The 20,618-nt window shown below is 43.4% G+C and overlaps 2 protein-coding genes and 1 long non-coding RNA gene across 4 annotated transcripts in view; 2 read left to right on the top strand and 1 right to left on the bottom strand.

Annotated features, from left to right (window-relative positions):
• Positions 1-121: 121 nt before the first annotated feature.
• LOC118427605 (RNA-binding protein 8A-like) lies at positions 122-5,848 on the top strand. The gene is made up of 6 exons (XM_035837471.1): positions 122-304; positions 823-882; positions 1,322-1,399; positions 3,374-3,510; positions 3,945-4,084; positions 4,889-5,848. The coding sequence occupies exons 1-6, from the start codon at positions 151-153 to the stop codon at positions 4,932-4,934; spliced, it is 615 nt and encodes a 204-aa protein (XP_035693364.1). The 5' UTR covers positions 122-150; the 3' UTR covers positions 4,935-5,848.
• On the bottom strand, positions 5,505-17,043 carry LOC118427568 (uncharacterized PE-PGRS family protein PE_PGRS54-like). 2 transcript variants are annotated; one of them, XM_035837413.1, is made up of 7 exons: positions 16,429-17,043; positions 15,864-16,040; positions 13,594-13,950; positions 11,566-12,228; positions 9,794-10,201; positions 8,021-8,428; positions 5,505-6,674 (listed from the first exon to the last, which is right to left on the bottom strand). In XM_035837413.1, the coding sequence occupies exons 1-7, from the start codon at positions 16,907-16,909 to the stop codon at positions 5,938-5,940; spliced, it is 3,231 nt and encodes a 1,076-aa protein (XP_035693306.1). In that variant the 5' UTR covers positions 16,910-17,043; the 3' UTR covers positions 5,505-5,937. The 2 variants fall into 2 exon arrangements, with proteins under 2 accessions (XP_035693306.1, XP_035693307.1); XM_035837414.1 differs by lacking the exon at positions 13,594-13,950.
• Positions 17,044-20,027: 2,984 nt separating this feature from the next.
• Positions 20,028-20,618, top strand: part of LOC118427621 — a 2,544-nt gene continuing 1,953 nt past the window's right edge. The window contains exon 1 of the long non-coding RNA XR_004832536.1: positions 20,028-20,234. This is a non-coding gene — a long non-coding RNA (uncharacterized LOC118427621). The remainder of the gene's footprint in view (positions 20,235-20,618) is intronic.

Genomic DNA, 20,618 nt, shown 5'->3' with positions numbered 1-20,618 from the left:
ATTTATCGCGTATGTATACTTTTAGGAAAATACCATTATCATATCTCCCCTTTCAAGTGTACAAGTCCACAATAGCTTGGTTAGCAATTAACCATTTCCATTGGTCACAAAATATGCAAATATTACGATGCCCACCTTCGGGAAAATTATATGCAAACTTCTGAAAAGGACCAATTACTATTGGATGGTAAATATGCAAATCAGGATATTCGGATAAATCAATCCCACAGAGGCGGCATCATGGCGGACGTACTCGATCTTCACGAGGGAGGAGAGGAGTTTGAAGTTGACGAAGAAGGAGACCGTACGTAAATTTTTATAACGCTATATCACGTTTGAAGAATCTTCAAAGTCTATACTTTCTATTTGTAGGTTGTGTGGCTTGTGCTGTGCTTGATACTGCGCAATTTGAGGGCCAAACTTGTATAGATTTGTCTTCTCGAAATTTGTTCACTACGAAATTTTTGTGCGTGGTCCTTAGTGTGCGAAACCAGTCAACACCAGCAAAAATTAAACTGAAACGTATCCACATGTTTGTGATTAGAGCAGACACTATCAAGGGGAAAGTAACGAGCGATAATGTTTTGCTTTCTGTGTGTTTCGTGGTTAAGAGAAATAAGTTTTTGGGCGCTTGCTTTGTTCATGTGAACTGCGTGTATGGGGGAGGGGGGCACGTGTCTGCATGAAAATGGTATGAAATTTATGGGAGTAAAATTATAATCATCTGGTTTGATGATTGAAAGAAAATACACAGTGTTACATAAAACGCACTAAACCTTTGTCGTTTGTGCTTATAATGTAATATATGTGTACTCTTTCTAGAGGGAATCCAGAAGCTGAAGGAAAAGGCACGGAAAAGAAAGGGCAGAGGATTTGATGGAGGTAAGTTACATAATTTCTTACACATGATTATATGAAATGATAATCAGGACGACCCATGTTTCTGTACTGGAATTTGGAAATGCGGGGCAAAATTACTCTCGATCAGTAAATAAACAATTTGTTATCTCAATAAGTTTACCTGATTCATGTCTGTTTACTAGCTCATTCTGTATAGTAACATGTCAGCCACACATCACCTTTTTGAACGTTTTTGCCTGTAAAAAGTTGAAGTTTAAAAGTTAGACACCACTCCAATTTCCGGTTTTAACTTAAGTGTATGCACATAGTACCTGAATATGCATTTATACATATACACGTTGTTGTGCTAAAACTCCCTGTTACACTTGCAGTAAGAAACCATAAAACCTAAGTATGAAGCCATGTTATGCATGTGATTGTATAGAAGCGTGATAGTTCATGAGAGCACATTTCTTCCCAGATGCGCCACGAGGCAGAGAATCAGAGGAACATTACGAGTCTGTGGAGGCTGACAGTGACCAGCCAGGGCCTCAGAGATGTAAGGATGAAACGACAAGCACTTTGACACTGACTAGTAGTCAGTGTTTCCGCCAGACCTCAGCTGGGAGGCCGTCCACCTTGGGGCGCGAAAACCGTGAAAATTAAATTTAATTGCAAAACCGCGAACATTAAATTTAATTGTAAAACCGCGAAAATTAAATTTAATTGTAAAATCGCGAAAATTAAAGTTAATGGTTAACTGTCGCAAGAAAAAACAAAACAACTAACGTCCGATTAAGTTCAGTGCCGAAGTGTTATGATCTGTGCCGCGTACCGGTATGCCGCACCGAACGGGTACTACGACTTTTAAAAAGTTCTAGAAACGGTTCTTGGACTTTCAAAAAAGAAATAGCATTTGTATATATTCTCTTTTATGTTGTGGTATACTTATAAATCATCTAAAACCTTCCATAGATCGAGAAATTTGCGTTCAGAAATGACGAAAAACATCGTCTATCGGCGACAGTGAGCGTAATGGCGACCGAAATCCCGCAATCTCACGTGGTGACTTCTCGCGAGATCTGGGAAAGCTAGCGACGTCACGGGAAACTAGCGCTGTGATTGGCTAGGATACACAACAACTACCGACCGCCATTTTTGATGCGTATTTATCCCGAAAATTTCTGCCGTTTTTGGAGATTTTGCGGGCTCAAAACTCATATAAAAGGAACCAAAGTTATACTTGATGTTTTTTACGTCCATCATCTCTTATGTGAACACTTTATTTTTCCGCTGTGTTGCCGATAGCGAACTTGAACGAGGTCGATTTCCCGTGCCGAGCACCCGGGCCGGTGGGCACATGTATCTGATTGTGTTTTGTTTTGTTTACGATGATTGACGATGAAAACAGAGACTAAAGTTGTTAATCTAGACAAAGTTTAATAGTGTGTTGTCTTATTTCTCCCAATAACAAAGTTTAGTTTGTAGTGTTATACTTATAGCGAGATCGACCTACCGCCAAGTTTGCGAATTATGTGACAGGGCAAATTCGAGTAACTGAGGCCTTGAAAAACGGGTTTTGATTATCGTATGCGAAAGGCCGCCGACACACATTGTCAACTATCATAACAATAGCAAAACAAACAGTGAGCGGCTTTCTGACTGTGGACGGCGTCCCAAGCCTCTAGCTTCAATACAAAACACAAAACTGCGGTTTACATTTATCAACTTTGTACAGATTTCTCGGCAAAATGCGGGTCGCAATTTTTTTATGAGGACGGCCTCTGGTTGCGTTCAAGCCGTCCAAAACGAAATGAGACCGTCATTGGACGGGTGGACGCCCCTCTGGCGGAAACACTGCTAGTAGTAGTTAGCATTGGTGATTTGATTATATGGATGACATCTGCAGGTACATAAAATTAAAAAAAAATGTTTTGGACCCTGCAAATTGAACAAACTTAACAAAGCAGCTGCAAAATTAGCAAATATATGCTGTAGATTGAAAAAAAAATACAACACTGAAAACGGATACTAAATGTAATGTCATAAAATACCTGCATCAATTCCAAAGTGAAAGAAGAAGATGTGTAAGAATAAGAACAAAAATGAAGAATATATTGTTCGGTTTTCAACATTCTGTGAGTTTAGTCATTTGTTCAACTTTCCTGACGACTGACTTAGATATCACAATGAAGGCAACACATGCTCGCATACGTGTTTAGGTTGACAGAGGATGTCATCCATATAATGAAATCAACATGGCCTTATAGAATCTAATTAACTTTGATACCTGGGTTCCAAATTGGATATATGCCAGACTTTTTTTCCTGACATTAATGATTAACATTGAAACCCTAACTTGAGGCCTCCCCTCCCCACAAACTTTGCCTCTGATTGGGTTCAATACATTGAGGGGAATTCAAGATGAAAATGAAACCCTGGACAGTTTTTGAACTTCTTAAACAAAACCAAGATTCAAAGAAAGATACTTTAAGTAACAGACTGAATAATGAGTTGTATTTTGTTTGTCCAGCTGTGGAGGGCTGGATCCTGTTTGTGACTGGTGTGCATGAGGAGGCGCAGGAGGACGACATCTACGACAAGTTTGCAGAGTTTGGGGAGATCAAAAACCTGCATTTGAACCTGGACAGACGAACAGGCTTCCTCAAGGTTAGTTGTCATGATGTCATATGTATCTTCAGCACTGGAAACATTCACCTCTAATGTGTGGGGGAAAATCTGAAGAACTCACAGTTTGGCAAATTGGATGGAGGCACAATATTGTCAATCATACAAAATGAATGGATTCCTACAGAAAAAAGGGAATTAAGTACTCCCAGTCCTTGCCTTCACATTTTTTTTATATTATGCAGCATAGAGTAATGTAAGTTTTGTTGTCTGTTTACAAGCATTGTGTTCCAAAACTGCAAGTGGTAGACACAATTTTGAAGGTGTCAAGTAAAAAAAAACTGTCAACTAAGCATTTCGAGTTGTAAAAGACCATTTCTTCCACATCTAGATATTTTCATGTATGTAAAGTTAAAAGTCCATCTAGAAACGCAAGGATCTATTTCACATCCCAAGTCCGGACATGTGATTTTCAGGGCTATGCTCTGGTGGAGTATGAGACGTTTAAGGAGGCCCAGGCCGCCATGGACGCTCTGAACGGCACAGAAATCCTGGAGAACACAATACATGTAGACTGGTGCTTCGTCAGGGGGCCACCAGGGGGCAGATCACGCAGGTGGGTCCTCATGATGGTGTTCATACCTGAATCCTACATTCGTAACTATTTCCTTTATAATTATACTCAGTTTGAAGTACACGTTTTGTCTTTTGTATATAGCACAGAGCAGTTTTGAACCAGCAAACAGCTGTCAGTAAAGGCATTAATCATTATTGAAAGTGATGATCATTTTGTTGTTGGAAAAGGAAGCTAAGTGAGAAGGAGAAAAAAAGTCAAATGAATTTCTTTTTCTGATGGCAAAGTTTCCAGCATACACATGTGTTGCTTGAAGTGCCACCATTATCACAGCTGATGAGGTGCATAGTTGTAGTCATGCTGTGTTGTAAGTAAAACCCCTTACATCAAGCCTTGGTACCATCCGGATAGTAGTTTGCTCCTATGTCCGCTTCTTTCAAACCTTTTGGTGGTGTTGTCAGTTAATGAGCCAATTGAGAAATGGGTTCTAGAGTGCTCGTTTGATGACAACAGGCCTCCCATGAGCGGACAGAGGGTGTTTCGGGTGTTGTAATGCTGTATTGCACGAGCACTTGAACCCATTCCTTAATTCGTTGATGTGTAGGGAAGTTTCCAGATGTTAGAGATGCCAAGGTTCCCAGACGGAATAGCAGAGAAGCGACTGTATATAGTGTATAATAAATGTCAGAGCGAGAAGTGACTGTATGTTGTGTATAATAAGCATCAGAGCAAACTACTATCCGGATGGTACCCAGGCTACCATGTATCTGCATGAAGTAGTTGCATATTATGTGCATAGTGTTGGAAATATTAAGTTTAAGTAAAATCTTGATTGTTTTCCTGCAGGAGTGGTGGACGTCGTAGGAGAAGCCAGAGTCCCCGCCGGCGCTGAAAGTGACGACAGCTGGCTGCTTCTCTTAGCGTTATGGGTTTGGAAGAGTAAGACATTGCCATGTACATTGTATATGAGGAGGGTCTAAGTATCAGTAGACAGTACTTTACAACAGTGTAGCCTGTATTGGCTCATTGTAAGTGTCCAGAGGTACTGTTGTTGTATGGTGGTCAAATGTTAGTCGCCAGTGATCGTGTATAGTTTTCTTGAACCTATGTGAATCCTGATAAGTTTGAAGTCTGTATTTAGCGAAGACTTATACTGTATTTCCTTTCATTTCTATAGGTGTTAGCACTTTTTCTATACTGTTCAGAGAAGCCTTTTCTTCTGAAGCATTACTTTAGAGTACAAAGAGCGAACAATTTTTTACCAGGCAACTTTGTTGTTTTACTTTTAGCCATGTGCTTTCTTCTTTTCTTCTCTAGTTTAAAACAACCACTATGTAATCCATTCCAAACACTTTTTAAGTGTCTTTTGAGAACAAATAAAAAAGGATCCCTCAATGCACCACCACTGGTAATTTTGACTGTTAAAGATTGTCATTGTTGTACGCAATTCTATTTAAACAGCTTTTGGGGTTTAAGTATACTTGTATAGAACATGTTCATTTTGTTCAGTTGTTTTTTCACTTCCACTAGGAGTTCTGGAAAGGTAGTTATGCTAGCTATAATCATTGAAAAAGTGGTAATGCTATGATACAAAGGAAAGCATGTATTTTTCAATTGACATGAAACACCACACAATGCATTCAGTAACATGTTGAACTCTGAGATATAGATGTTATTATAGTTCTGAAACTCCTGTCTTTCCAACTTTGATTTGACCCGTGTTGTATCGTATTTGCTGACAAGGAAATGATGTTAAAACAGGACAAATTGGATTAAACTGGGATTAAACTGGACATTTTCATTGAAGGATTTATATTTGACTCTTGTTTGAATAGATAACTCCATGTGGTGTTAACAGCAGTTACATTTATGGAAAGTAAATTGGACCAAGGAGGTTAGAAAGCTCTGTGGTTCGACTGAGCCATCTTCTCGGGAACGTTGCAAGTTGTCCTGTAAGTTGTAACACATGCACTCGGGCACGTACGCAGCCACCTTCTTGACAACCTGGCATTCCAAAACGTGCAGCAGCTTGGATTGGAGAGATGCAGCATAGGCGAGGAGCTCATCCCACAGATCCTCAACTGACTGGAATTGTACAGTCTTGCTCCCCGTCTATCTGTGCATGAAGAGGTCTCACCAGCTCCGGCGGACCTGTCGGTGCCCGCGTGCTGGCGGGATGGGGTCTCACCAGCTCCGGCAGACCTATCGGCGCCCGCGTGCTGGCGGGATGGGGTCTCACCAGCTCCGGCGGACCTGTCGGCGCCCGCGTGCTGGCGGGATGGGGTCTCACCAGCTCCGGCGGACCTGTCGGCGCCCGCGTGCTGGCGGGATGGGGTCTCACCAGCTCTGGCGGACCTGTCGGCGCCCGCGTGCTGGCGGGATGGGGTCTCACCAGCTCCGGCGGACCTGTCGGCGCCCGCGTGCTGGCGGGATGGGGTCTCACCAGCTCCAGCGGACCTGTCGGCGCCCGCGTGCTGGCGGGATGGGGTCTCACCAGCTCCGGCGGACCTGTCGGCGCCCGCGTGCTGGCGGGATGGGATCTCGCCAGCTCCGGCGGACCTGTCGGCGCCCTCGTCCTGGCACAATGAGGTCTCGCCAGCTCCTGCGGCCTCCTTCGAGGCTGCGTACTCAGCTGTGTTTGAAAAGATTTTAAGATCACTTTCTGGAGGCTGTTGTTCGAACGTTTTATTCTACACTACTGGTAATCAACTTAATAACAATTTGAAGGATACATTCCTGATTTAAATGAGTACGAGGGGTGATCCATAAATAATAAGCACTACTCGGATTTCGAAGCGTAGATGTTAAGTATGAAGTCTTTTCTAAATGTGCACTGAAAGTCAAGTTATTATGACCATCATTTTACAGGGGACACCCAGTTGCAGTAACGGCAGATAAGAGAGAAGGAAAAAACATGGCCATATGGACAATTGAGCTGCGACCTAAGCTGTGCGGGTCAACTTGCTCTGCTGAAAGTCACCCATTTCTTTCTACTTCAAAAATACGAAGGGAATCTCTTGAATCATTTTGACAAAGCCTTTAAAGAATTTACAACAAGAGGATATCGACCCACACATGTCTGATCACGTTCACCCTTGTTTTTCTCGCGTCTTACCTACTGATTTTCAAGAAGACGTTGCCTGGAAAGTAATGACTGCAATGATTTGAAATTTGGAGGGTATTGATAAAAGGCTTTATACTGCGAATTTGTGTCTCGGGTTGGCTAAATTGGTATTTTCACTTTCCCTGTTGTTTTTTTATTGATGAATTAAGAAAGAATGAAACTGTAACGAATATTGATAGATCGGCATGAAAGAATTCTAAATACTTAGTGATCTTTCCTCGTACCTCTATAATGAATATTCTAAGTTACATTTAGACAAAAGGGAGTTAAAACGAGCTTATTTATAACACGAGAAGCAGGCGACTCTTACCTTCACCGTGGCCGGGGGTCAGTGTCAACCGTGGACCCGTCAAAAAGTTTTCTTTTTCAGGAAATTATTTCAATATCGCTGATGAGTACTCTAAGAAGAAGATTCTAAGCTATATGCAAAGAAAGGACGCTAACGAAAAGATTTCTTCTACAGATGAAAAGACTGATCTTCTGAAACGCCTCTTACCTTGAGGCTGTTGACTTGGCTGGGACTGAATAGAGCAAGACCATAGCACGTCCAGGTTAAAAGGTACAAAAATTGATTTTTGCTGCAGTACGAAGGACACATACCAGGAGGCCAAACACAGACACACTCAAGACAATATGTCAATTTTTCTGGCGACTGTTTTTCACACTGTATGGTTCTGCAGTGATCTGTTTCTTCTGTCAATTTGATGAGTGCTTGTCTTATCACCAAAGGCTGGTATCTACATCTGAGAGGAAGATTTTAAGCTACATGCAAAGGAGGGGCATGAGTTTATTTACAAAACGAACAGCAGGCACTTCTTACTATGTACAAGCAAGAGATTTATGATGTCTCTCACCTTCACCCCGTCCGGGGCTCGAGTCACTGTGGCTCGTGCGGTCTACATCAGTGGGTACTTGAGGGACCTCCGCTTCCACTGATGGTGGTGAGGTGTCCGTGCGGAATGAGGTCTCACCAGCTCCGGCGGACCCGGCGGCGCCCCTGTCCTGGCGCGATGAGGTCTCACCAGCTCTGGCGGACCCGGCGGCGCCTTTGTCCTGGCGCGATGAGGTCTCACCAGCTCCGGCGGACCCGTCGGCGCCTTTGTCCTGGCGCGATGAGGTCTCACCAGTTTCGGCGGACCCGGCGGCGCCCCTGTCCTGGCGCGTTGAGGTCTCACCAGCTCCGGCGGACCCGTCGGCGCCCCTGTCCTGGGGCGATGAGGTATCACCAGCTCCCGCGGCCTCCTTGGAGGTTGCGTATTCAGCTGTGTTTGAAAAGATTTTAAGATCACTTTCTGGAGGCTGTTGTTCGAACGTTTTATTCTACACTCCTCATAATCAACTTAATAACAATTTGAAGGATACATTCCTGATTTAAATGAGTACGAGGGGTGATCAATTAGTTGTCGGCCTCACCCAGAAATAATAAGCACTACTCGGATTTCGAAGCGTAGATGTTAAGTATGAAGTCTTTTCTAAATGTGCACTGAAAGTCTAGTTATTATGACCATCATTTTACAGGGGACACCCAGTTGCAGTAACGGCAGATAAGAGAGAAGGAAAAACATGGCCATATGGACAATTGAGCTGCGACCTAAGCTGTGCGGGTCAACTTGCTCTGCTGAAAGTCACCCATTTCTTTCTACTTCAAAAATACGAAGGGAATCCTTTGAATCATTTTGACAAAGCCTTTAAAGAATTTACAACAAGAGGATATCGACCCACACATGTCTGATAACGTTCACCCTTGTTTTTCTCGCCTCTTACCTACTGATTTTCAAGAAGACGTTGCCTGGAAAGTAATGACTGCAATGATTTGAAATTTGGAGGGTATTGATAAAAGGCTTTATACTGCGAATTTGTGTCTCGGGTTGGCTAAATTGGTATTTTCACTTTCCCTGTTGTTTTCTTATTAATAAATTGAGAAAGAATGAAACTGTAACGAATATTGATAGATCGGCATGAAAGAATTCTAAATACTTAGTGATCTTTCCTCGTACCTCTATAATGAATATTCTAAGTTACATTTAGACAAAAGGGAGTTAAAACGAGCTTATTTATAACACGAGTAGCAGGCGACTCTTACCTTCACCGTGGCCGGGGGTCAGTGTCAACCGTGGACCCGTCAGAAAGTTTTCTTTTTCAGGAAATTATTTCAATATCGCTGATGAGTACTCTAAGATGAAGATTCTAAGCTATATGCAAAGAAAGGACGCTAACGAAAAGATTTCTTCTACAGATGAAAAGACTGATCTTCTGAAACGCCTCTTACCTTGAGGCTGTTGACTTGGCTGGGACTGAATAGAGCAAGACCATAGCACGTCCAGGTTAAAAGGTACAAAAATTGATTTTTGCTGCAGTACGAAGGACACATACCAGGAGGCCAAACACAGACACACTCAAGACAATATGTCAATTTTTCTGGCGACTGTTTTTCACACTGTATGGTTCTGCAGTGATCTGTTTCTTCTGTCAATTTGATGAGTACTTGTCTTATCACCAAAGACTGGTATCTACATCTGAGAGGAAGATTTTAAGCTACATGCAAAGGAGGGGCATGAGTTTATTTACAAAACGAACAGCAGGCACTTCTTACTATGTACAAGCAAGAGATTTATGATGTCTCTCACCTTCACCCCGTCCGGGGCTCGAGTCACTGTGGCTCGTGCGGTCTACATCAGTGGGTACTTGAGGGACCTCCGCTTCCACTGATGGTGGTGAGGTGTCCGTGCGGAATGAGGTCTCACCAGCTCCGGCGGACCCGGCGGCGCCCCTGTCCTGGCGCGATGAGGTCTCACCAGCTCTGGCGGACCCGGCGGCGCCTTTGTCCTGGCGCGATGAGGTCTCACCAGCTCCGGCGGACCCGTCGGCGCCTTTGTCCTGGCGCGATGAGGTCTCACCAGTTTCGGCGGACCCGGCGGCGCCCCTGTCCTGGCGCGTTGAGGTCTCACCAGCTCCGGCGGACCCGTCGGCGCCCCTGTCCTGGGGCGATGAGGTATCACCAGCTCCCGCGGCCTCCTTGGAGGTTGCGTATTCAGCTGTGTTTGAAAAGATTTTAAGATCACTTTCTGGAGGCTGTTGTTCGAACGTTTTATTCTACACTCCTCATAATCAACTTAATAACAATTTGAAGGATACATTCCTGATTTAAATGAGTACGAGGGGTGATCAATTAGTTGTCGGCCTCACCCAGAAATAATAAGCACTACTCGGATTTCGAAGCGTAGATGTTAAGTATGAAGTCTTTTCTAAATGTGCACTGAAAGTCTAGTTATTATGACCATCATTTTACAGGGGACACCCAGTTGCAGTAACGGCAGATAAGAGAGAAGGAAAAACATGGCCATATGGACAATTGAGCTGCGACCTAAGCTGTGCGGGTCAACTTGCTCTGCTGAAAGTCACCCATTTCTTTCTACTTCAAAAATACGAAGGGAATCTCTTGAATCATTTTGACAAAGCCTTTAAAGAATTTACAACAAGAGGATATCGACCCACACATGTCTGATCACGTTCACCCTTGTTTTTCTCGCCTCTTACCTACTGATTTTCAAGAAGACGTTGCCTGGAAAGTAATGACTGCAATGATTTGAAATTTGGAGGGTATTGATAAAAGGCTTTATACTGCGAATTTGTGTCTCGGGTTGGCTAAATTGGTATTTTCACTTTCCCTGTTGTTTTCTTATTAATAAATTGAGAAAGAATGAAACTGTAACGAATATTGATAGATCGGCATGAAAGAAGTCTAAATACTTAGTGATCTTTCCTCGTACCTCTATAATGAATATTCTAAGTTACATTTAGACAAAAGGGAGTTAAAACGAGCTTATTTATAACACGAGAAGCAGGCGACTCTTACCTTCACCGTGGCCGGGGGTCAGTGTCAACCGTGGACCCGTCAAAAAGTTTTCTTTTTCAGGAAATTATTTCAATATCGCTGATGAGTACTCTAAGAAGAAGATTCTGAGCTATATGCAAAGAAAGGACGCTAACGAAAAGATTTCTTCTACAGATGAAAAGACTGATCTTCTGAAACGACTCTTACCTTGAGGCTGTTGACTTGGCTGGGACTGAATAGAGCAAGACCATAGCACGTCCAGGTTAAAAGGTACAAAAATTGATTTTTGCTGCAGTACGAAGGACACATACCAGGAGGCCAAACACAGACACACTCAAGACAATATGTCAATTTTTCTGGCCACTGTCTTTCACACCGATGGTTCTGCAGTGATCTGTTTCTTCTGTCAATTTGATGAGTGCTTGTCTTATCACCAAAGGCTGGTATCTACATCTGAGAGGAAGATTTTAAGCTACATGCAAAGGAGGGGCATGAGTTTATTTACAAAACGAACAGCAGGCACTTCTTACTATGTACAAGCAAGAGATTTATGATGTCTCTCACCTTCACCCCGTCCGGGGCTCGAGTCACTGTGGCTCGTGCGGTCTACATCAGTGGGTACTTGAAGAACCTCCGCTTCCACTGATGGTGGTGAGGTGTCCGTGCGGAATGAGGTCTCACCAGCTCCGGCGGACCCGGCGGCGCCCCTGTCCTGGTGCGATGAGGTCTCACCAGCTCCGGCGGACCCGGCGGCGCCCCTGTCCTGGCGCGATGAGGTCTCACCAGCTCCGGCGGACCCGTCGGCGCCCCTGTCCTGGCGCGATGAGGTCTCACCAGCTCCGGCGGACCCGTCGGCGCCCCTGTCCTGGCGCGATGAGGTCTCACCAGCTCCGGCGGACCCGTCGGCGCCCCTGTCCTGGCGCGATGAGGTCTCACCAGCTCCGGCGGACCCGGCGGCGCCCCTGTCCTGGCGCGATGAGGTCTCACCAGCTCCGGCGGACCCGGCGGCGCGCCTGTCCTGGCGCGATGAGGTCTCACCAGCTCCGGCGGACCCGGCGGCGCCCCTGTCCTGGCGCGATGAGGTCTTACTAGCTCCGGCGGACCCGGCGGCGCCCCTGTTCTGGCGCGATGAGGTCTCACCAGCTCCGGCGGACCCGGCGGCGCCCCTGTCCTGGGGCGATGAGGCCTCACCAGCTCCCGCGGCCTCCTTGGAGGTTGCGTATTCAGCTGTGTTTGAAAAGATTTTAAGATCACTTTCTGGAGGCTGTTGTTCGAACGTTTTATTCTACACTCCTCATAATCAACTTAATAACAATTTGAAGGATACATTCCTGATTTAAATGAGTACGAGGGGTGATCAATTAGTTGTCGGCCTCACCCAGAAATAATAAGCACTACTCGGATTTCGAAGCGTAGATGTTAAGTATGAAGTCTTTTCTAAATGTGCACTGAAAGTCTAGTTATTATGACCATCATTTTACAGGGGACACCCAGTTGCAGTAACGGCAGATAAGAGAGAAGGAAAAACATGGCCATATGGACAATTGAGCTGCGACCTAAGCTGTGCGGGTCAACTTGCTCTGCTGAAAGTCACCCATTTCTTTCTACTTCAAAAATACGAAGGGAATCCTTTGAATCATTTTGACAAAGCCTTTAAAGAATTTACAACAAGAGGATATCGACCCACACATGTCTGATCACGTTCACCCTTGTTTTTCTCGCCTCTTACCTACTGATTTTCAAGAAGACGTTGCCTGGAAAGTAATGACTGCAATGATTTGAAATTTGGAGGGTATTGATAAAAGGCTTTATACTGCGAATTTGTGTCTCGGGTTGGCTAAATTGGTATTTTCACTTTCCCTGTTGTTTTTTTATTGATGAATTAAGAAAGAATGAAACTGTAACGAATATTGATAGATCGGCATGAAAGAAGTCTAAATACTTAGTGATCTTTCCTCGTACCTCTATAATGAATATTCTAAGTTACATTTAGACAAAAGGGAGTTAAAACGAGCTTATTTATAACACGAGAAGCAGGCGACTCTTACCTTCACCGTGGCCGGGGGTCAGTGTCAACCGTGGACCCGTCAAAAAGTTTTCTTTTTCAGGAAATTATTTCAATATCGCTGATGAGTACTCTAAGAAGAAGATTCTGAGCTATATGCAAAGAAAGGACGCTAACGAAAAGATTTCTTCTACAGATGAAAAGACTGATCTTCTGAAACGACTCTTACCTTGAGGCTGTTGACTTGGCTGGGACTGAATAGAGCAAGACCATAGCACGTCCAGGTTAAAAGGTACAAAAATTGATTTTTGCTGCAGTACGAAGGACACATACCAGGAGGCCAAACACAGACACACTCAAGACAATATGTCAATTTTTCTGGCGACTGTTTTTCACACTGTATGGTTCTGCAGTGATATGTTTCTTCTGTCAATTTGATGAGTGCTTGTCTTATCACCAAAGGCTGGTATCTACATCTGAGAGGAAGATTTTAAGCTACATGCAAAGGAGGGGCATGAGTTTATTTACAAAACGAACAGCAGGCACTTCTTACTATGTACAAGCAAGAGATTTATGATGTCTCTCACCTTCACCCCGTCCGGGGCTCGAGTCACTGTGGCTCGTGCGGTCTACATCAGTGGGTACTTGAGGGACCTCCGCTTCCACTGATGGTGGTGAGGTGTCCGTGCGGAATGAGGTCTCACCAGCTCCGGCGGACCCGGCGGCGCCCCTGTCCTGGCGCGATGAGGTCTCACCAGCTCCGGCGGACCCGTCGGCGACTTTGTCCTGGCGCGATGAGGTCTCAACAGTTTCGGCGGACCCGGCGGCGCCCCTGTCCTGGCGCGATGAGGTCTCACCAGCTCCGGCGGACCCGGCGGCGCCCCTGTCCTGGGGCGATGAGGTCTCACCAGCTCCCGCGGCCTTCTTGGAGGTTGCGTATTCAGCTGTGTTTGAAAAGATTTTAAGATCACTTTCTATAGGCTGTTGTTCGAACGTTTTATTCTACATGTAAGAAGTGGTGGGGCCGATGTTGTGGGCCCCAGGTTCTTTTAGAATGCTGGACGAGGAACGTTTAAACTACAGGACTAAGAAACACACGCAAGACACAGGGCATGCCATTGACACGCACGGGAGCTGTGTGTTGGGACCCTCTCTCTGTTCTGTTCTCGCTCCAACTGTCCTCCCAACTTCCAGCTCTCGGCTTTTTATTTCAAAATCCCAGACACATATCCAGACACTGTCTGCATGGCCCTAATTATGATAGGTACATGTCACTGCTTTGTAGTTTGTTTGATGCTCATTACTTCAAAGGATATAACAAAAGGTAACACCTCGTTGGCACTAATCGTACAATAGAAGCAGACGGTTACACATCTGGCCAGGAGACGCTCTCCTCAGACGAATTACATTATAGCCTTGTTATGAAGTACGGCAGGGCACCTTGCGATAATTCGAGTGTAGGTACAACAAACTAGGGGGATGCAAAAGAATTACAAATTATGCATCACGATTCTACAAAGTACATGATATCTGTTTTCCCCCATCCCTACATACACTCCTCATAATCAACTTAATAACAATTTGAAGGATACATTCCTGATTTAAATGAGTACGAGGGGTGATCAATTAGTTGTCGGCCTCACTCAGAAATAATAAGCACTACTCGGATCTGAAGCGTAGATGTTAAGTATGAAGTCTTTTCTAAATGTGCACTGAAAGTCTAGTTATTATGACCATCATTTTACAGGGGACACCCAGTTGCAGTAACGGCAGATAAGAGAGAAGGAAAAAACATGGCCATATGGACAATTGAGCTGCGACCTAAGCTGTGCGGGTCAACTTGCTCTGCTGAAAGTCACCCATTTCTTTCTACTTCAAAAATACGAAGGGAATCCTTTGAATCATTTTGACAAAGCCTTTAAAGAATTTACAACAAGAGGATATCGACCCACACATGTCTGATCACGTTCACCCTTGTTTTTCTCGCCTCTTACCTACTGATTTTCAAGAAGACGTTGCCTGGAAAGTAATGACTGCAATGATTTGAAATTTGCAGGGTATTGATAAAAGGCTTTATACTGCGAATTTGTGTCTCGGGTTGGCTAAATTGGTATTTTCACTTTCCCTGTTGTTTTTTTATTGATGAATTAAGAAAGAATGAAACTGTAACGAATATTGATAGATCGGCATGGAAGAAGTCTAAATACTTAGTGATCTTTCCTCGTACCTCTATAATGAATATTCTAAGTTACATTTAGACAAAAGGGAGTTAAAACGAGCTTATTTATAACACGAGTAGCAGGCGACTCTTACCTTCACCGTGGCCGGGGGTCAGTGTTAACCGTGGACCCGTCAAAAAGTTTTCTTTTTCAGGAAATTATTTCAATATCGCTGATGAGTACTCTAAGAAAAAGATTCTAAGCTATATGCAAAGAAAGGACGCTAACGAAAAGATCTCTTCTACAGATGAAAAGACTGATCTTCTGAAACGCCTCTTACCTTGAGGCTGTTGACTTGGCTGGGACTGAATAGAGCAAGACCATAGCACGTCCAGGTTAAAAGGTACAAAAATTGATTTTTGCTGCAGTACGAAGGACACATACCAGGAGGCCAAACACAAACATACTCAAGACAATATGTCAATTTTTCTGGCGACTGTTTTTCACACTGTATGGTTCTGCAGTGATCTGTTTCTTCTGTCAATTTGATGAGTACTTGTCTTATCACCAAAGGCTGGTATCTACATCTGAGAGGAAGATTTTAAGCTACATGCAAAGGAGGGGCATGAGTTTATTTACAAAACGAACAGCAGGCACTTCTTACTATGTACAAGCAAGAGATTTATGATGTCACTTACCTTCACCCCGTCCGGGGCTCGAGTCACTGTGGCTCGTGCGGTCTACATCAGTGGGTACTTGAGGAACCTCCGCTTCCACCGATGGTGGTGAGATGTCCGTGCGGTGGCTGCTGCCTGACCTTCCCGTCTCTCCTTCCCGGGAGTCATTAGCAGTCTGCTTCGTAGGCTTCGCAAGGTCTGAATAAAATGATACAACACGATATTGTATTTTATGTTCTATTGGACGTAGTACAGAAGGCACCCGTTTTGCGTTGTGTTCTATAGAAGGTGGAACCTATGCTATAGTGCTTCGACGCGTCGAACGCTGGATTGGTCGAACGCTGGATCGGTCGACCAGTTTATCTTTACTCGCACTTTGCCATTATTTGTAACTAAAATTATGTTATATTCACGTTTTGTAGAAAAAAATTGTTTATAACAACAACAACAAAATGATTCCACAAATGAATAAACGTGGTTTTAATCGTCAGTTTGGTCTTTCCCTGCCGCTTCTCTGCGGCTACAAGTAAGGGCTTGAACATGATACAAAATCAACTGGTTAGAAATAGAAATAAAAGCCTCTTACCCTGTTTAGAGTCACTTTTCACCTCCCAACCATCGACAGTAATCGTCACTTGTAGTGACACATCTTCCTTTGGACGACCGCTCTTGTCCTCTCTCTTTATGCTGTACCAACGGCGGTTTGGTAAGCCGTCCGCGGACTGTAGTGCGGCTGCAACATCGATGGGTAACTCAGCGATGGTCGTGTCTTTGCACCGCTTCGCCTTACGCACTTTCAGGATCAGCGGGTATTCAGGCGTCCAATGGGAGAAGTTCACATCTTGCTCCCATATCAGAGCGTCAGATCTCTTTGTTTCCGTCTGGTGCCTCAGTTGGCCGTGGCGAACTGTTACCAAATACCTCCCCTGGTTCTGGCGTCCAACGTTCCCCTCATGAACTGTTATGTTGAGTTTCGGCTCGCCAGCCCACCGCTTGCAGGTGACACACAAGGACAGGGCAGTGACTACTGTGTGCCACGTAGCAACTGCCCTGTCAACAACACCCATTTTTAAAATCAAACGGGACAAACGCGGAAATTTTCGCAGCAATACAAAGCAGCCATGAAAAAAACAACTGTAACGCTATTGAGAATGCAGTACGCGTATTTCTCAATCTCAATGTTGTCTTCGATTGCTGTTCCTCAGCAAAGCTACAACAATATAGCTATTGTTCGAGAACATGATGTGACAATCGTAAAAACTTGTGTACATGAAACAATCCTTATTGTTCACCTTGGTAACCTTTGTTTGATAATTGTGATGGAAAAAAACGAACAATGTAAAAAGGAAAATGCGCCTGGTGCTTATCGCGTGTCTTTTCATCCGCTACATTGTGGTTGTTAGCTAAAATTCAGAGCTTTCTTTGCGTTATTAAAAATTAGATTAATTTTCACTCATTGGCAAATGTAACACTTACTACATACAAAATCCCTCCTCATCTCTTCATAATACATGTATATGGTGTGGATAGCTTTCGATTTAAATTTTTGGATGCTTTTTAATCCCTTTTTGGGTTATTCTCCTTCAGATTCTATACACAGACACACAAACGGCCTGCATCTGTTTGAAGATAAGATAACTGGCGACAACTACGTTTAAAATTACCGACGTCTGCTTGGAGAGCGCTGACCAGGCAAGCGGCATAAATGCAGTACCGCTCCCGACCGCGCCCTGCAAAGTGACTAAAACGACCGTCAAATTTCCGTCTTTTCGGGAATGGGGAAACCATGAAAGGCTCGCAAAGGGGTTTATATTTTTGAGGCTTTGATTTCGAAAAAGCGACCATTATATTTCAGATTAACAACATTTAGGACAGTTTACAAACTGGATATTGGATTAGTTTGTTAATCCTCCTTCTAAAAGAATACAAACTACATTATGATGTAGGCACAAAGATAACTGATTTTGTGTTTGTTATACCATGTTCTCGGTATCAAAGTGCTTTTGAAAACCTTCGTGATCTTTTTGAGCTCGTTCAAATCAGTTTTGGGGGGGGGGATGTCCAGAGGTGCAATTCATAAGATCTCATACAGCGTCCTTGATTAGATCAAGTAAAATTGTCCATCTGTGCTACTGAATTTGCAATGATGAAGATGGAATGATCTTTGATTGATTTGAAAATCCAAATACATATAGGGAGGTTTTGCCAAACCACGAGCATATATTGAATGGAACATAGTAAGTGTTTGAACCAGGGGCTCAATTTTGAAGCTGCTACCAATTTAGCTACAGAGACATCCTTGTTTGAAATTCAATTACTTCAAATCCAATAACCAACAAGTCCATTGGCTGTAGCCTAACATTGTACCATGTATCATAGTACAGCAGAATTGATAGTAAATCCATCTACTATGGATTTACTATCAATTCTGTTGTACTGTTTTGTGGTACTGTAATATGTGTACTGTAATACATGTATGTGGAAGAGTTGTACTGTAATATGTGGAAGAGTTTGTTGTACTGTAATATGTGGAAGAGTTGACGGACAAAAAGAAAACTACAATGTATGTCATGAGTTGCATATCATGTATGTTTTCAAATCAAATTACCAAAATACATCAAAAGTTACTGGTTGTGTCTTCATTGCGCCCTTCTTTAAGTTAACTGTATCCCAAATGTGTCTGCACTGGCATCTATCTTCTTTATCCTGGCCAATCCTCTCAGTTTACTTTTAGTTCATGCTTTGATAAAATTTATTGTCTAATGACGCCACCTAGCGGAATAAATGTGGTATGCAGTGTAAAGTTACAACCCTATTGGATTTTGCGTTCACGTAATGAAAGCGCCGTCTGGCGGACGTAGTAATAAACGTCACGTAACAACACCATGGACACGTATTGCCGACCCGAAGGTAGGCTTTCACTTCGCTGGTGACGTTTCCTTCCTATGTTATGTGCTGACATCACTAAGTCTATACAGTATAGCAAATACATTACACAGACTCTCAGGCAGTGTTGCTGATATTGGTCTACAAGCAGAGACAGCCATATACACAGGGATGGTAAAGTCGTTACAGATAATTATCAAGAACTCTACAACACTGACAAGTTAATCTAAAGTTTATACTATATTAAAATGATCGTCGAATCAATCGAGACTATAAAACAAAGAAACAAATATCAAACAAAGAAACCTGAACACTACAGTAGCATCCCGTTGGAATCATCTGAAGTACTCTTGTATTCGTGAATTTGTGTACTACAGAATAAGCGCAAGACCCGTTTCTTTCAGTTGCGCGTTTTGAGTGTGATACCCTCTCTCGTCACTAGGGGGCATTGTTATACCGTCTACTGCAGCCATCCGTAACAGTGGATTGACATTGCTTATTCATTTGGAAATATCTAGAAATGTGAATGTTACCATATGAATGCAGAATCAAGGTGCGACTGAGCACTATAATTTCGATTTTCTTGTTCTAGTTCTTTTTTCATTTATCAAAGAAAGCTAGTTTGATACAGGAAACATGATATATGTATGTACAAAATACGCGATCATTCGAGTGTGGTGTCACTAACTCAGAGAGGCAAGAAATTCAGGTTTCGGACCTATCTGATCCTACTTTTTACCATAAACAAAACTGCTCGCTGACAGAACTGCGTTTTACAGGCAAATGTTTCAAACTTCACACACGCCCCCTCCCCTTCACCTATTGTTTCCCAACCATGTGGCTAAGTTCGTTCGGTGCTATTTGTTTTTACGAATACCCGAGCGATCGGCTGGCATGGTGGGTTTGCTGAGGACGGGCTTTCCCAATGACTTGTTAGGAGGGCTTGGCCTGTCCGTTGATAGCAGAATCCCCATGCGTTGGTTGGAAGTATAAAAGAAATGCAAATGTCTGTCTCTCTGTTTATCGCTTACGTTCACGCACAAACTAACATCAGCACACCAACACTAACAAGGGGAGCGGGTAGCAAACCTTCACGTGGTGCTCTCTGTTAATCCTTCGCGGGAGACCAATTACTACATAACATGGCTTAAATCTAAATGATGGCTTCAACTAAAGCTGCGACCTAGCGATATAACAGCGTTCAACGAATATTGTAGATAAAACGATTTTTTATGCTCTGTGTTTTCTTGTCGTCTCAGTTATACCCTCACGGGTTGCACAATATGTCAATCATGAGGCCATGGGATACACAAATTAAGTTCAGGTCCAAGCGCGGTTGTGGTCTGGTTGAATGAGGGCCTAAATATAATATCTAGGGGTGGCGGAAGCACAAGCTCTCGGATACGAAGATGTCTTTCGCGGTAACTACAGACGCAGAGTCTGTCTTGTATTTTACTGTTCATTTTATTCCCACCTTCTCAAAAGCAGTGATTGACGTACAGATTGGTAAGTATGGCGCCAAGTGACAGCGACAGCAGTATTTGCGCTTTATGTCTCTCTCTTTCGAATGGATTCAATTGTCGTTATGAAGATTGTACATTAACACTTTTGAACTAAAACTTGGCACCGGAACACCGGCTACGCATCCCAATAGTTGATATGAAATCAACAGCAGTAAGAAAAAAAACAACTCCACACGTGATTCTATTAATGAATGAAGAAGATTTTTTATAATAGTAGTAGTTTAGTTTATTCTAGGTAGTTCTAAATAATCTAAGTACAAGTACTAATACTAGTGCTAGTGCAATAAGAGTATGTTATCTTGCTACATGCAACTACGAAGTCTATTGTATGCTTATATGTACTAGACTCAGTTGCAGTCTTCGAACG

Source organism: Branchiostoma floridae, chromosome 12 (genome assembly GCF_000003815.2).
Source record: "Branchiostoma floridae strain S238N-H82 chromosome 12, Bfl_VNyyK, whole genome shotgun sequence".
NCBI lineage: Eukaryota > Metazoa > Chordata > Leptocardii > Amphioxiformes > Branchiostomatidae > Branchiostoma > Branchiostoma floridae.
This window is presented reverse-complemented; position numbering and strand designations above follow the sequence as displayed.

What these genes read in the sequence shown, in the direction of transcription:
- LOC118427605 (XM_035837471.1), top strand. Translation starts at nt 151, where the DNA reads ATGCAAACTTCTGAAAAGGACCAATTACTATTGGATGGTAAATATGCA. An exon ending in CCAGCCAGGGCCTCAGAGAT is followed by an intron (nt 1,400 to 3,373) that starts GTAAGGATGAAA and finishes TTGTTTGTCCAG; the next exon opens with CTGTGGAGGGCTGGATCCTG. An exon ending in CCAGGGGGCAGATCACGCAG is followed by an intron (nt 4,085 to 4,888) that starts GTGGGTCCTCAT and finishes GTTTTCCTGCAG; the next exon opens with GAGTGGTGGACGTCGTAGGA.
- LOC118427568 (XM_035837413.1), bottom strand. Translation starts at nt 16,909, where the DNA reads ATGGGTGTTGTTGACAGGGCAGTTGCTACGTGGCACACAGTAGTCACT. An exon ending in GAGCCCCGGACGGGGTGAAG is followed by an intron (nt 12,229 to 13,593) that starts GTGAGAGACATC and finishes TTTCAAACACAG; the next exon opens with CTGAATACGCAACCTCCAAG. An exon ending in GAGCCCCGGACGGGGTGAAG is followed by an intron (nt 10,202 to 11,565) that starts GTGAGAGACATC and finishes TTTCAAACACAG; the next exon opens with CTGAATACGCAACCTCCAAG.